Below are 16,081 nucleotides of genomic sequence, written 5' to 3'. Positions count from 1 at the left end.
AGTGCGCATGCCCAGCAGGTACAGCCTGGTCCTAGGGTGCCAGGGCGGAGCTCGCGGTAGGGCTTAGGTGCTGGTGGGCCGAGAGGCCTCTGCCTCGAAGCCCCACTTTCCCGGGCGGGTGGGGGATGCTCTCTCTGGACCTTTCGCATACCAATCCAGCCCTGGCTATGTGTCGTCCCTGCTCAAGCCTGCCCTGGTTTCACCTGGATCTTTACAAAAAGTCTGCGGGTCAGGGCGCCTGGGTGGCTCAGTTGGTTAAGCGACTGCCTTCGGCTCAGGTCATGATCCTGGAGTCCCTGGATCGAGTCCCGCATCGGGCTCTCTGCTCAGCAGGGAGTCTGCTTCTCCCTCTGACCCTCCCCCCTCTCATGTGCTCTCTCTCATTCTCTCTCGCTCAAATAAATAAAATCTTAAAAAAAAAAAGTCTGCGGGGCACCACAAGTCCCACCAGCGTCTGTTTCCTTTCGTGGCAGACGCCTCCAAAGCCACGTCCACATTCGCTGTATGCCCGTTCTCCCATTCAGTCCTCACCGTCTCCAGGCCCCTCTCCTGGGCGAATTAGGGGCAAGTGGCCATTAAGCCCGAAAGTCCAAAGCCCTCACTCATCTGTTCCCCTTTCTTAAGGACCTTTCCCTCGACCAGATCACTATCTTCCTGTGCCCCAGCCTAAGCCCTGGGCCTCCGTCTACACCCAGGCTCGTGGCTTTAAATACCACTTGTATCCCTTGATTCTCATCATTAAACGGCCAACACTCCAGATTCCTGACCTCTACTTAGGTACCACTGATCTCAAATTTAACGTATCTGGTCAAAACAGAATTCTCCATCCCCCCTGTACCCCCTACTAGTCAACTGTACCACTAGCCAATCACCCAAAGCCAGTTGTCCTTGTCCTTTCTCATTTCGTGGCTGCCTCCTTCTAATTTTCTAGGTTTCAATATAAAGGTCATCTCCTCAGAGACGCCTTCCCTGACAGCCCACCACATACATGCCCAACTCAGCTCCCACAGGACTTACCACAACTTATAACCCTGTTAATTAGATCTATGCACTGGTTACACACACACACATGAGGATAGGATGTGAGCTCCTTAAGAGCAGGGACCCCAACCACTTGGTTTATTATCTCCAGTCCCAAGCAAGGTGTGAGGCATACACAAGGGTTCAATGAATATCTGCTAATGTCCAGCAGTCCCCAAGTATTCTGTGAGGACTCACATCTCACATGCAGGTTTGATTCTCAGGTTGGTGTGTGAGAGGAGTCACTGTCTCTGAAACTCCTTACGGAGGTGCCAAGTTGGAAACTAAGACACCAGCTTATTTTCCTTCAGGGTGGGAACAGATCACTGTTTCTAAACCCACACCAGGATAAGGCTTGAGTTTAGGGGCCAAGTGCAGGAAAAAATGGTAGACTTGCAACTCAGTGGGGTCAAGTGAAGCCTAAAGGGGCCACAGACACTGTAGGGAAGGGCAGCACTGTCTCATCACTCATTTCTCTTTCACACCGCCATGGCTGGGGCACCTGGGTGGCTCAGTTGGTTGAGCGGCTGCCTTCGGCTCAGGTCATAATCCCAGGGTCCTGGGATCGAGCCCCGCATAGGGCTCCCTGCTCAGCGGGGAGCCTGCTTCTCCCTCTCCTCCCTACTCATGCTCTCTCTCGCTCTCTGTCTCTCAAATAAATCTTTAAAAAAAAAAAAAAAGTACCATGGCTGAATTCCCATGTTAGAGTGCAAGCGAGGGGACTTCACAGTAGCACTGACCTGACCAATTACTGTATGCAGGCTCAGGCTGAGGGGGAACTCAGGCTTGCACTAGCCTGAACACCTCTTTCGACTGGAGGAAGCCCATGGGATTGTACAGCCTCTAGGGAGCCCAGCGCAAATAAGGCACCTCCGCGGGAACTTTATTCATTCCTTTAGCCACCTTCTGTAGGGGAGAGGTTATGGGCCCCTCTTGTGGGGCTCAGGCTCTGTGCTGCTAGGGTCGTTCTCAGAGTCATCTTTGGGTCTTGGCACAGGCTGGAACTTGAGCAAGACAGGCGGGGTGAAGATGGAGGCCTTCACAGGAGGGAGTGGTGTCTCCTCAGCATTGGGGGGACCACTACAAGCCGAGGTCCTGTGCAGGAGACAGCCAAGACACGTCCGTGAGGTGGGATACTGGCACAAAGAGCCACCAGAAGTACACATGACAACACTTCAGGCTGTGGGATGGCTTGCAATACATTTCTACTTCCAGAACTCTCTTCCATAGATGGTTGTTCCAGGCTGTTCACTGCAGCAATGTTTGTGATTGTGAAGACCTGGAAACAACCTAGATGCTCCTCAGGGAATGGCTAAAGGAACCACAGGTGCCATGTGGCAGGTGGTTCTGCAGCTGTTGAAGGGCTGAGGTAGGTCTGTATATCCCAACAAATAAAGATGCCCCAATGGCACAGTAGTGGAAAACAGCAAGCTGCTGGGAAGTACATGCAATATATAATCCTGTTTTGGTTACAGAATTAACCAGTGTATTTGTGTGTGTGTGTTAGAAGGGTACACGTGAAACTCTTAGCAGTGGGACTCCTAGAAGCAGGAGCCTCTTATATTACACGTATTCATTTCTCTATTGTGAACTTTTTCCCAGAGAACATGTCCTGCTTTTGTAAACTTTTTAAAGCCAATGAAAAATAACCCACTTTTGATGATAGCATCATGAGAACACAGCTCACTCAGAAAGCAATACGTAACAAGAGCCTAAAATTGTCCCCATCAGTGCAATGTTTCAACGAGCAAGAATGGTTGAGGAAATATTCCATCCATACAATGGAGCATTTTGCATCTATTATTATTGGTGAACTTAAGTATATTTCTAAAGACCCGAGGAGTAACGCATTCCAGAGCTGGCTACAAAGCTGCCTAACGGGACACTCCCAGTTAGGTGACAGACTACCATATGTGTATAGACGTGTTTCCACAGGGAAAAGACAAATATATGCTAGTGCTGGTTATTTCTGGCAGTGGGCGTAAGAGTGATTTGGTATGGCTTTTCCTCTCCTTTGTGTGCGGTTTTCAAATTATCTACAGTAAATACATATTTTTTAGAATCTGAAAAAAGAGTCGTTTTGAAAACTGTTCAGACCATTTCCCTCATAATTCCGCTTCAGGAAATTCATCTGAAGTTCAGGAACAGCTTCGCACATAAAGACTTTAATCCCAGCACTAACTATACTCGTAGAGAAGACAACTAGAAGCACCTCATGTGTTCGTGGAAGCCTGTGGAGTTAAGTGATAGCCCTACATGCACAGGATATTTATTATGCAGCCAACGAAGCTCAGCTTCAAAAGACCATCAAGAAGTGGACCAGTCCCCATGGCCACCATGGTAAGTGACAAAGGCAAGATAAAAGAAATGACATTGTCTAATTGAATCACACCCTTATAAAACTATGCCTAGGGGCACCTGGGTGGCTCGGTCGTTAAGCGTCTGCCTTCGGCTCAGGGCATGATCCCGGGGTCCTGGGATGGAGTCCCGAATCGGGCTCTCTGCTCGGCGGGGAGCCTGCTTCTCCCTCTCCCACTTCCCCTGCTTCTCCCTCTCCCTCTGCTGCTCCCCCTACTTGTGCTCTCTCTCTCTCAAATAAATAAATAAAATCTTAAAAAAAAACAAAAAACCAGAGCAAAGAATTTGAAAACGTCTATGGCTCCTGATGTTCTGATAAACTGCCTTTCAAAAGGACTAACCTTATACTTTTGTGCCTCAAAAGACACCACTGAAAAAGTGAGAAAACCACCCACACAGTGGGGGGAAATGTTTGCAGATCCTGTGTCTGATGAGGGACTTGTGTCTTCGGCAGTTCCTCAAGATACAGACTTACCATATGACCCAGCAATTCCACTCTTAAGGGTATACCCAAGAAAACTGAAAACTATGTCCTCACAGATACCTGGCCACAAATGTTCCTAACAGTATTATTCACAAGAGCCAAAAAAATGGAAACAGCCCAAATGTCCATCGACTCATGAATAGAGAAAATGCAATATATCCATACAATGGAATACCGTTCAGCCATAAAAAGAAAGTCAACCCATAGAATGTACAGCACCAAAAGGGAACCCTGATGTAAACGATGGACTTTTGGGCGACTAGGATGTATGAGTGCAGGCTCATCAGTTGTGAACACACGCATCACTCTGGAGGGGATGTTGATAATGAGGGAGGCTGTGCACGTGGGGGTGTAGGGGGCGTATGGGAACTCTCTGTACTTTCCTATCACTTTTGCTGTGAACCTAAAACTGCTCTAAAAAATTTTAAGTCTTAAAAAAGAAATTTAAGGGGCTCCTGGGTGGCTCAGTCGTTAAGCTTCTGCCTTCGGCTCAGGTCATGATCTCAGGGTCCTGGGATCGAGCCCCGCATAGGGCTCCCTGCTCCGCGGGAAAACCTGCTCTCCCTCTCCCACTCCCCCTGCTTATGTTCCCTCTCTCGCTGTGTCTCTCTCTGTCAAATAAATAAAATCTTAAAAAAAAAAAAAAGAAATTTAAAAAACAGGAAATTCATGTTAACTAACCCAAATTTAAATTAAAAATTTTAAAAATAAAAAGTAAATAAGGGCGCCTGGGTGGCTCAGTCGTTAAGCGTCTGCCTTCGGCTCAGGTCATGATCCCAGGGTCCTGGGATCGAGTCCCACATTGGGCTCCCTGCTCTGCAGGAAGCCTGCTTCTCCCTCTCCTGCTCCCCCTGCTTGTGTTCCTGTTCTCGCTGTGCCTCTCTCTGTCAAATAAATAAAAATAAAATCTTTAAAAAAAATAATAAAAAGTAAATCATTCTGGAGGCGCCTGGGTGGGTCAGTCAGTTAAGCATCCGACTCTTGGTTTGGGCTCAGGTCGTGATCTCAGCGTTGTGAGATCGAGCCATGCGTTGGGCTCTGTGCTAAATACAGAGTCTGCTTGAGATTCTCTCTCCTTCTCCCTCTCCCCACCCACCACCACTCACAGGAGTGCCCTCGCTCTCACTCCAAAATAAATAAATAAAATCTTTAAAAATAAATAAATAAAAATAAATTATTCTGCCAGGAAATTCAGCAGTAACACATGCTATGACATGGATGAACCTTGCAAACATTATGCTAAATGAAAGAAGGCAGTCACGAAAGACCATGTTATTGTATGGTTTCATTTATATGAAATGTCCAGAACAGACAAATCCACAGAGAAAGTAAGTTAATCGCTGCCTAGGGCTGGGGGTGGAGGACCTGGGGGTGACAGCTAAGTGGTGCTAGGGTTTCTTTCTTTTTTTTTTTAATTGTAGTAAAATATACATAACATTTACCATTTTAACCATTTCTATGTGTACAATTCAGTGGCATTACATACATTCACAATATCCTGTGACCATCACCGCTATCTATTTCCAGAACTTTTTTATCACCCCAAACAAACTGTACAATTAAGCAACTCACTCCCTTCTCCCAGTTCCTGGTAACCTCTCATCTACTTTGTCTTTAGGACTCTGCCTATTCTAGATATTCTATGTAACAGGAACCATACAATAATTTGTCCTTTCGTGCTGGCTTCTTTCACTTGTTTCAACATTCTATTACATGGCTAGGTCACATTTTGTTCATCTTGGATACACTTGGGTTGTCTTCTCCTTTTGGCCACTGTGAAACTGGTGCTATGAACATTCACGTGCAAGCATCTGTTTGAGTCTCTACTTCAGTTCTTTCAGCCATATACCTGGGAGGAGAATTACCGGGTCGTATGGTAATCCTATGTTTAACATTTTGGGGAACCACCAAACCTTTTTGCCATGATGGCTGCACCATTTTACATTCCCACCGGCCACACACTAGAGTTCCAATTTCTCCACATGCTCATCAACACTTGTCATCGTCTGTCTCTACGATGAGAGCCATCCTAGTGGGTGTGACGTGGTATTTCACTGTGGTGTTCATTTGCATTTCCCTGATGCCTAATGACGGGGAGCATCTTTTCCTGTGTTTATTGGCCATTTGTATGCCTTCTTTGAAGAAATGTCTATTCAAGTCCTGTGCCCATTTTTTGGAATGGGTTTTTTTGTGGGTTGTCTATGGGTTGTCTTTTCACTCTCTTCTTTTTGACACAATGGAAATATTCTAAAATTGGACTGTGGTGATGGCTGCACAAATGTGAATACATAAAAGGCACTAAAGTGAACACTAAATGGGTGAATTCATATGATGCTATGCAAATTATCTCAATAAGAGAATTTTTAAAAGGACAAAGCCAATTTATAGTATTTTCACAGCTAAAATGAGTCTCCTCCTAAAGCCTTGATAGCACAGGATTCTCTTTACTTGGGGCTTTTTGATAGGTATAGAGCATAAATCTTAGTAACCTTAACGTGTACATCTTTCATTACTAAGGAAGCCAAAAACATTTTTAAAGGTTCGCTTACACTTTGGGTGTCTTCGTGAATATACTTTCCATCAACTAAATTTAGAATCATCTTTACAGAACTGTGTAGGTTTCTTACACATAAGTCATTTACATTCTCACTCATTGGTAGTGGGAATACATAATGGTACAACCACTTTGGTAGTTTCTTTAAAACTAAACATATTATCACCATATAATCCAGCAATCATGCTTCTTGGTAAGAGAGTTGAAAACTTATGTCCACAAAAACCTGCATGTAGATGTTTATATAGCAGCTTTATTCAAAATTACCAAAACTTGGAAGCAACCAAGATGTCCTTCAGTAGGTGGATGGATAAATAAACTACAGTATACCCAGTTACTCAGTGCTAAAAAGGAACTAGCCAGCCATGAAAAGACATGGAGGAACCGTAAGTGAAAGAAGCCAATCTCGAATGGCTATATACTATAGGATTCCAAGCATATAACATCCTGGAAAAGGTCAAATTATGGACACAGTAAAAAGATCAGTGGTAGTCGGGCGTTAGGGGAGAGGGATAGATGAACAGCTGGAGCATAGAGGATTTTGAAGGCAATGAAATTGTTCTGTAGGACACTACAATAGTGGATACCTGTCATTATAAATTTGTCCAAGCCCATAGAATGTACAACGCCAAGAGTGAGCCCAAACATATGGACTCTGGGTGATAATGATGTGTCAATGTAGGTTCACCAACTGTAAGGTGGGGCATGTTGATAGTGGGGGAGTCTGTGCCTGTGTAGCGGGGAGGGGGACATGGAAACTCTCAGCACTTTCTCAGTTTGCTGTGAATCTAAAACTCCTCTAAAAAATAGCTATTTAGGGGCACCTGGGTGGCTCAGTCATTAAGCGTCCGCCTTCGGCTTGGGTCATGATCCCAGGGTCCTGGGATCGAGCCCCACATCAGGCTCGGCGGGAAGCCTGCTTCTCCCTCTCCCACTCCCCCTGCTTGTGTTCCCTCTCTCGTTGTGTCTCTCTCTCTGTCAAATAAATAAATATATTTTTTAAAATAGCTATCAAAGGGCGCCTGGGTGGCCCAGTTGGTTAGGCGACTGCCTTCGGCTCAGGTCATGATCCTGGAGTCCCTGGATCGAGTCCCGCATCGGGCTCCCTGCTCGGCAGGGAGCCTGCTTCTGCCTCTGACCCTCCCCCCTCTCATGTGCTCTCTCTCTCTCATTCTCTCTGTCTCAAATAAATAAATAAAATCTTTAAAAAAAAAAAGCTATTAAAAAAAAATTATCTGATGCAATGAAGTAGCCAGTCTAAATACATACTTTGAAATAACACTCCATGGAATGACATAGGAAATAACACCACCATAAATGGCAAAAACAGGTGATTAAAACAAACAAGCAAACAAACCACCTATTCAGTAAATCCCTGCTTTGCAAAACACATGTGTATAAACCTTAGGGCTACCCACAGTTGATGGAATTGTTCCCTTTCTAATGGGTCTCTGAGCTGCTTGTTTCCAACTCTCAGCATTTACAAACACTAGGAATGGGGAGCAACTTTTCCAGCACCCGATTACATTAGGGTCCTTTCATGAAATGCGAAGGACCATCATACAGAACATTTTTCTAGCCCTCGTGCACACTGGCATGATGCCATCATGCCAGGTAAGCCAGGACGATGTCCCACCCCAGATAGGCCCAGAGGCGTGCTTACCAGGGGAAGCCAGGGCAACGGAGCTTGTGTGCACTGTTTCCAGCCAGGTACGAGAAATGGAAGCCTCCGGGGTTGAGGACCAAGGGGGTCAGATCAACCATGTGTCTGCAAGACCGGAGAGAGAGGGAAACATCAGCTCTGGGCTCCTCCCCGGCAGGCCCTCCCACAGGGACTCCCGGGCACGGAGCAGACCTCTGAGCCTTGACTCCATCCCTGTACAATGGGAATAACCACCCCTCAGGATTGTGGTGAGGATTGACAACAAGGTGGGGAAAAATTGGGAACCAAGCGTGGCACACAATGTGCTCCCTAAAATGCTCTCTTTTCATTTGCCCTAAGCCTAGAATCAATTCCTTCCACCTCTTTGGGTTCGATGACAGGCCAGGCCAGTTCAATTTCACTTCTGACCTTGCAACCTCCAAGTTCTCCATCTGCAGGAAACAAAGAAAATCTTAGGACAAGTCTGGGGGCCCACTGGGAAGAAAAACACCTTACACAAGAACTAGGGAAACTATGTGACTATCACTCATTCAGCAAATACATCAGGGTCATCCTTAGCGCCCACCTCAAGCTTGGTGTTAGGGACGAGGATGGGATGGGGGCTGGGAGCTGAGAGAGGACTGGGGGCTGACTGGCATGAGAGTGCAGGAGGAGGGGACAGGAGAGGCATGTGGTTAGGAAGGCACTGCAGAGACAAGGAGACCACCAGCCACGAAGCGGGGCAGGCGTGGGGCTAGAGATGTTGGGGGGCAGGCCATGCTTCTCCACCTGTCCTTTGGGCACCCCAGGATTCTGCCCCATGTTTTGGCAGCTGCCTTGCTCAGCTGAGGCCAAGCAGGTGAAACTCCGTGCCTCCAACCCTTCAACCAGAGCAGACCCCCTTTTATCTGCTTTATCCATCAACATTCTACCCAAGACTTTGCCTCCAGAGAGCATTCTGCCGCTTAAAAACAAAGTTCTGACAGTCACTGCCATGGGCCCGGGGAAGCCGCTGGGGTGGTTCTGAGCAGAGGGGTAGGGGCTGCCGCTCCTGGGACCATGCGGACTGGGGGATGAGCTCACTGACCGACTTGCTGGGCAGCGGAGGGAAGGGGCCAAAGACCCGAGGCATGGTGTAGACAGGGGGTGATGGGGCCACCACGGAGGCCATGGTGGTGGCAGGTGACGGCAGCGGTGGAGGTGGCAGCAGGGCTGGTGGCAGGCATGGGGAAGTTGAGTGGTCTTGCAAGAGGACGGGTTCTGGTTTCTTCAGCTTTGGCTTTCTTCTCTTCTTCTTGGCATCTGTGACAAAAGGGACCAATGAGTGCCTACCCCATGGCCAGAACAGGGTAGCGTCGAGGCCAAACAATGGTGCAGGTTCTTCACAAGGTTCCTCCCCCAAAGGGCACCACATAAGAGTGCCTGGAGCCACGGCTGACAGGCACCAACATGTACCAGCTCACCGACCCCACAACTACCCCACGAGGAAAGGCTATTTTTGTCTCTCTCTTACAAGGAGAAAGGGAAGCTCTGAGTGTACGAGGCCCAGGAAGGACCCATACCCCAACTGTCTGACTTCAAGGCCAGAATTTCAGAGGAAGTAACATGAGTATCACCACCAAGGAGGGCTGGGCTTGTCCCAGACATGTCAGTCAGCCACCTACCCCAAGCTCCTAAGTCAGCCAGCACCTTCCTGGGGTATCCAGGCCCTGGACGGGGAGTTCACCAACGACACCCAACCCCAGGGCCATCCTGGGGGTATGCAAAGGCCCTTTCCTCTGTAAGGAAACTCTTCTGTAGGAGGTCTTACAGAAGTGGGCTCAGGGAGAGAATCTTTGAGTAGCAGGACTCTGGGGCCTGCCCCCTCTCCTCTTTCCACATTAGGTTTTCTTCCTATATTTGATGAGTCTGGCTATTTCTACTGGACACCAGCAAAGCGGGTATGAACAAGTGCCTCATACAGCCCATTAAAAGCGCTCATCTAGAATGACAATCACTACCACCAGGGAGCACTGACCTGGAGGCTAAGAGCCCGAGCCCTAGAGCAACCCATACCTGAGTTCAAGTCTAGACTCTACTACTTACTACGTGACACTGTTGTCATATCGTTGGCTACCCTCCCTGGGCCTCTATGTCCTCTTCTGTAAAATGAGTTTAATAGCACAGACACTACCTTGGGAGGCTGTGTAAGAGCTACACATGCTGGGGGTCCTTCAGATGCAATGGTGATGTGGAACACTCACACTCAGCATCATGGAAAGTGGGACCCCCAGGTGAGCCAAGCCTCCTGATACAATGAAGAAAGCTGCTCCACCACTAGCTAGGGTATCACTGAAGACAAATGCACCAAAAGAACTGAACCCACATCTAACATAAGGCTTTAGAGCAACTATCCAAGAAATACAGGGAGCAGGGGACAAGACAAACGGCACCAGGGGGGCCCTAACAACAGATATAAACCCATTGAGTGCAACGCCCCAAAGGACATCACAGTTCTTCAAGGTGATGGCATGGGGGAGTAAGGTGAGAGCATCCCACCTCAAAGGGACTTCAACAGACGTGGCCATCCCTCACTTGCCATCCCTACGTGGTCACTAGTGTGGCCCCCTTCCATTTCACTCTCACAAGTGTGCCAATGTGGACTCGAAGTATATGGCCATCCTAGTGAAAAGGAACCTCAAAGGACCTAACATCCAAACCAAGTATCAGCTGATATTAAGAAATTGTTGTCATGGGTGCCTGGGTGGCTCAGTTGTTTAGGCGACTGCCTTTGGCTCAGGTCATGATCCTGGAGTCCCGGGATCGAGTCCCGCATCGGGCTCCCTGCTCAGCGGGGAGTCTGCTTCTCCCTCTGACTCTCCCCCTCTCATGCTCTCTCTCTATCACTATCTCTCTCAATAAATAAATAAAAAATCTTTTAAAAAAATTGTCGTCGGGCGCCTGGGTGACTCAGTCAGTTAAGCATCTGCCTTCGGCTCAGGTGGTGGTCTCAGGGTCCTGAGATCGAGTCCCACATCAGGCTCCCTGATCTGTGGGGAGCCTGCTTCTCTCTCTCCCTCTACCCCTCCCTGTGCTTCTGTGAGCACGCTCTGTCAAACAAATAAATACATAAATAAATCTTAAAAAAAATTGTTGTCAATAATATCTAGGTAACATTGTGATTACAAAATGTCTTTTTTAAATATATAAAACAGCATTCTAAAGGATCCAAGAATACAATGATGTCTGAGATTTCCCCCCAAAATGCTCCAGAAAAAGGGAACGGGGTAGTAGAGTGAAGCAAGCATGGCAAGATGGGGATAGGTGCTGAAACTGAAGGGTGACCGGTACTTGGGTGTTCACTGCAGCCTCCAGTTTTGTATATGTTCGTTTTCAAAATACTTTAAAAATAAACACCAAATTAAAAAAAAAAAAAAAGTGCCAAGCACAGAACCAGGGATAAGGGAACCTGAGTCAGGTTTGCTGGGCACTGGAGCCTGGCAGAGGCTGAGCCTCACCCTGAGAGTAGAGGTGCACGCGGTGAATGCTCCTCTTCAGCTGCTCCAGGCGCTGGTGCATCTCCAGGGCACCCATGCTGTTGCAACAATTCAGCTCCCCCTGAACCGCACAGAAGAACTTTGCCTACGACAAGGGGACAGGCAAGGCAGGAGGAAGCCAGACAGGTGAGACGCCCGCCGGCTGCACTGTCCAAGCTGGGCCGCCTGGGGCTTCTGGACGAACCCTACTCTGCAGCTCCAGCTAGGCCCGAAGGCTCCCTCCACCCCCAACCCCCGCCCCACCCCGCCCCCAATCGCCTATCCTCACAGCCCCGCCCCAGAGGACAGCGAGCTGGAGCCGTGTGAGCACCCGCCCCCGTGGTCCCCACCCCGCCTCCCCCGTTGCAGCCCCGCCGGCCCGCTCGCACCCAGAGGAAGGAGAGGAGCCCGCGCCCCTCGTACTCGGCCAGCTTGCCCTTGCGCACCACCCTCTCGGCCAGCGCGGGGTTGCGGTCGATGCTGCGGAAGAGGCGGCGCAGCGCGCGCTCCGTGTAGGTGGCCGCCTGCCTCTCGAAGTCCTCCTCGGAGATGAGCTGGCAGAAGGTCACACTCTGGGGGAACTCGCTGTCGAACTCGTCCAGGACCTCCATCCCTGAGCGGCTGCGGGCGGGCCTGGGTGGCCTGGGGGCGGAACGGCCGTCGGGGCCGGGCCACCGAGGCTCCAGGCGCGCCGACCCCCACCCGCCTCGGGTCGGGGGACAGGGGCAGGTCCCGAGGGCCAGGGACTGGGTCGCCGTGGGCTGCGGGGCGGGCACCGCGAGGACGCACCTGCTCTCTGCCCCACAGCCGCCGCGCCGACGCAGCCTCCCTCGGCGTGCCGCCGCCACCGCCCCGACCGCTCTAGCCAATCCCCCCGGAGCTCGCGGGCGGGGGGCCAATCCGCGCGAGGCGGCCGCACGTGACAATGCCCACCGCTCTGGGCATGCGCTCTGGAGCCTTCGACGGGGCAAACGCTGACGGGGCAAACGCTGCCGCGCACCGCGGAGGCCCCGTCGCGCTAGCGTGTTGCAGGCCTTAATGGGGGAGCCGGCTATGACCACGCAGAGAACATGGTCAGCAGCCATACTCTTTAAACTTCTTTTTTTTTTTTTTTTTAAGATTTTATTTATTTGCGAGAGAGAGCATGAGAGGGAGAAGCAGACTCCCTGCTGAGCAGGGAGCCCGATGTGGGACTCGATCCCGGACTCCAGGATCATGACCTGAGCCGAAGGCAGTCGCTTAAGCAACTGAGCCACCCAGGCGCCCCTCTTCAAACTTCTTTAAGGCTCTCTCCCCTCCCCATTCCGTGTGCTCGCCCTCCCTCCTCGCGGTCTGTAGACAACACCCCAAGGGCTTCACTCAGTCCCTAACTCCTCTAGTCCCAGACTTCACTCTTCCTCTCCTGATTTACTCTCCAGTATCAAACCCAACCCTCCTCAGCTTCTGTCTTCTCTTCCCCTGTATAACCACTCCTTTGCTCTGTACTCGCGGTTTCCTCTTCACGAGCATCTCCAGCTGCTCCTTATGCATTTCAGAAGGCCTCATCTTCAGGGTACCATCTGGGACGATCTTACCCCACTTCTTGGTCCCAACTCAGAGCTGACTTAACTAACTCTAACCTGCGTCTCAGGCTCAGACCTCCCTTGAATTCCAGAACCACATCCAAGTTTCGGCTGGGGTTGTTTCTTGGGCGTCTCATGCTGAACATATCCAGTTTGGCATACAGCTTCTTCCCTCCCAACCCCAAACCTGCTTCTCTTCTCCCTTCCTACTTGATCAGCGATGTCACCACCAACCACCGCAGCCACATTGATTGATAAGGGGGTCCACCCTGGATTGCTTCCTCTCTGTCGCCCTCCACACCCATTCACCCCGATCAACCTGAGATCCATGGAGTGTATCTGAGAAGTCAAAAGAGATTTTTCACCTCCCACTGCCAAACCACCAACCCTCTCCCAGCGTAGGCCCTCACTTCCTCCTGCTTTGAGGTCAGAGAGCAAGATGGAAACAATCAAGGAGGAAAAAAAATTTTAGCCTAGGGGTGCAAACAGATATGATACACATGGGTTCAAATCTTCATTCTACTTCCTGATGCTGTGTGCTTCTCTCCCACTCCCCCTGCTTGTGTTCCCTCTCTAGCTGGGTCTCTGTCAAATAAATAAATAAAAATCTTAAAAAAAAAAAAGACTTTACTTTGAAATATATAGTATTTGCCTTTATATACAGCACAAATCCTCTGAGGGGTCAAACAGACCCCTAATTAATCCCCCCCACCATGTTATGCTAATAATACTTCACACTATATGTACTTATTTGTATTTTTTAAAGTTGTATTGGCCCCCTCCTCTGTGCCAGGCACTGCCAAGAGAGATATAAAAAGGGACATTGTCCCTGCCCTCAGGGCTCCCAGTGTAATGAGGACTTCAGCCACAATGAGAAATTTCAATCTAACAGGCTCTGCTGGAGGGATATTGGATGCTGTGGAGCCCAGGAAAGGCTTTCCCTAGGAGGGAACATATGAGCAAAGCCCTGAGTTCACAAGCATCCCCCAGCAAGGGCCAGAGACAGCTGTATGAGGGTCTCCAGCTAGTGGGCACAGAATCTACCCAGAAATAAGGATGGCCACTTCCAGCCATGGATGCCCGGTCTTCTACCCCCCAGGGTGGGGGTGAAGCTGACATCTTGATGTGCTCAGCCAGGGGTGAGAGGTACTCCCAAATGCCCATCTGGAAACGTAGGCCTCCTCTCAAAGGAGACAGGCTTGAATGACTCACTGGGCACATAAAAAAGCCTTTTGCATTGCGGCAGGTCCTGATAGAGGAGGTGGCCTTGCAGGCACGCCTGGGGCCTGGCTCCTTGGCAATCCCCCTAATTGTAGCTGTTAGGATGTGCATGCCAGGCACCTCTTGGTCCCTCCTGCAGTCTCAGGGCAGCATACCTCCCTGTAAGAGAACAAACTGGCATGGTTGATGGGTATCACCTGTGGGCTTCATAGCCCAAGTCCACCCACCCACCCCAGATAGTGCTGCTCCTAAGAACCCAGGAGAATGTTCTCTCCAGAGTCTGACCCTCCCCAAGCCCTCAAGGAGGACTGGGTGTAGTTCACCTGCACATGCTCAAAGTTGAGCTGGGTCTGAGCCAGGCAACACAGTGCGTCTCCATTTCTCCACAAGGCCCTGACCGAACCTGGAGTCCCCAGTCTTACCCAGGGAGTTAGTGTGGAAAGATCTTCTTCAAACCAGAGCTTTTCTGAATCCAGGGCCTCTGCCCCTTGCTCCTGTCCAGCCATAACCCAGAAGGAGAATTTATGGGAGGATCCCCCAGCTCTGCACTCACCTAATCCTCTGATGAAGGGTCCAGCCCAGTTCCGCACCTGCTCCTAACTGCTAGGAAGTGGAGTGAGGCCCCAAAACTCCCTCCCTTCAGGCGCTATGGGTGGTGGGCTGGGCCTGACCGATGCCCTTTCATCATTGCACTGCTTCCCAGTGGCCCACAGTAGTGCAACAGGGAAAGAGTGTCAGGCAGGCCTGCCAGCGCCTCTCCCGGTGGTGGTCCGGTGGTGGTCCGTGAGGATCTGAGACCTGGAATGCAGGCCCACTGGGGTGGGGCTTCTCTGCCTTGGGGGAAGGGTGCCCTCTGACCCTAGAGGCCCAGGCCTGGCCAGGATCTCAAGTTTCCATGGAGAAGGGAGTGAGGCCAGGGAAGGGGGGGGGAGGGCCTGCAGGCCCAAGGGGCCCGGCCTGGGGAGGGGGTTGGTAGCGTGGGGAAGGAGGGGTTCCCAAGGCTGGTCCCAGATGCTTTGACAATATCATTGCACTGCTTCTCAGAGCACAGTAGTGCAACCTCGTCAGAGCACCTGGGGCCAGCTGGGGGGACCCCTACGGCCCCCAGTAAGCTCAAGGCGGGAAGCTCAACCGTGGGTGGGTGGGGTGGGACTAGGGGCCCTGTCCTGGACCTCAAGGCGGGGAGGATTTCCGCAGGGCTGTGGTCCTGGAGGTCGTCAGAAATGTCCCGGCCCTTCCCCAGCACGCTCCACATTGCGGTGCGGGAGAGACCCCAGACTGAGGGGTAGCTCCAACCCAGGAGCGGGAGCGGACGGGGGAGGGGGCAAACACACAAAGGAGAGGGACCCGCGCTCCACCGCAGTCCGAAGCCCACTCGCGCACGGAGCGAGGGTGGGTACAGCCCGACGACCCTACGCCCTCACTCGGTCTCCGGCTCCGAGAGAAGGAGGGTGGCCCGGTTCCGAACGACGTTCCCCTGCCGGCTCAGGCCCCCATCCCTGGCCCCTAGCCCCCAGCTTGGGCTCCAGTCCTAAAGATTCTCTTCCTGGCGGCCCAGAGCGAAGCAAAAGAACAAGGGAGGCTTCCCGCCCTTCTGGAGTCCCCTGCCCGGAGAAGGCGCCCGGGGTCCGAGCTGCGCCCCTCCGCACAGTCCCGCCGGGTAGGGCCGCCCTGCCTGTGCCCTTCACCTCGGACCCTGCTACTCACGCGGCGGAACGCCCCTTC

At 50.9% G+C, this 16,081-nt stretch overlaps 1 protein-coding gene across 1 annotated transcript; it reads right to left on the bottom strand.

Annotated features, from left to right (window-relative positions):
- Positions 1–1,882: 1,882 nt before the first annotated feature.
- LOC117999745 (proline-rich receptor-like protein kinase PERK8) lies at positions 1,883–12,386 on the bottom strand. The gene is made up of 6 exons (XM_034989085.1): positions 11,997–12,386; positions 11,556–11,679; positions 9,146–9,360; positions 8,440–8,510; positions 8,080–8,184; positions 1,883–2,115 (listed from the first exon to the last, which is right to left on the bottom strand). Exons 2-6 carry the CDS (start codon positions 11,629–11,631, stop codon positions 1,941–1,943), a joined length of 642 nt encoding a protein of 213 aa, XP_034844976.1. The 5' UTR covers positions 11,632–11,679; positions 11,997–12,386; the 3' UTR covers positions 1,883–1,940.
- Between the last annotated feature and the right edge of the window lie 3,695 nt (positions 12,387–16,081).

Source organism: Mirounga leonina, unplaced genomic scaffold (assembly GCF_011800145.1).
Source record: "Mirounga leonina isolate KUSES-001 unplaced genomic scaffold, KU_Mleo_1.0 Mir_481, whole genome shotgun sequence".
In the NCBI taxonomy this organism is placed as follows: domain Eukaryota; kingdom Metazoa; phylum Chordata; class Mammalia; order Carnivora; family Phocidae; genus Mirounga; species Mirounga leonina.
The sequence above is the reverse complement of the archived record's forward strand: the minus strand, read 5'-3'. Positions and strand labels throughout refer to the sequence as shown.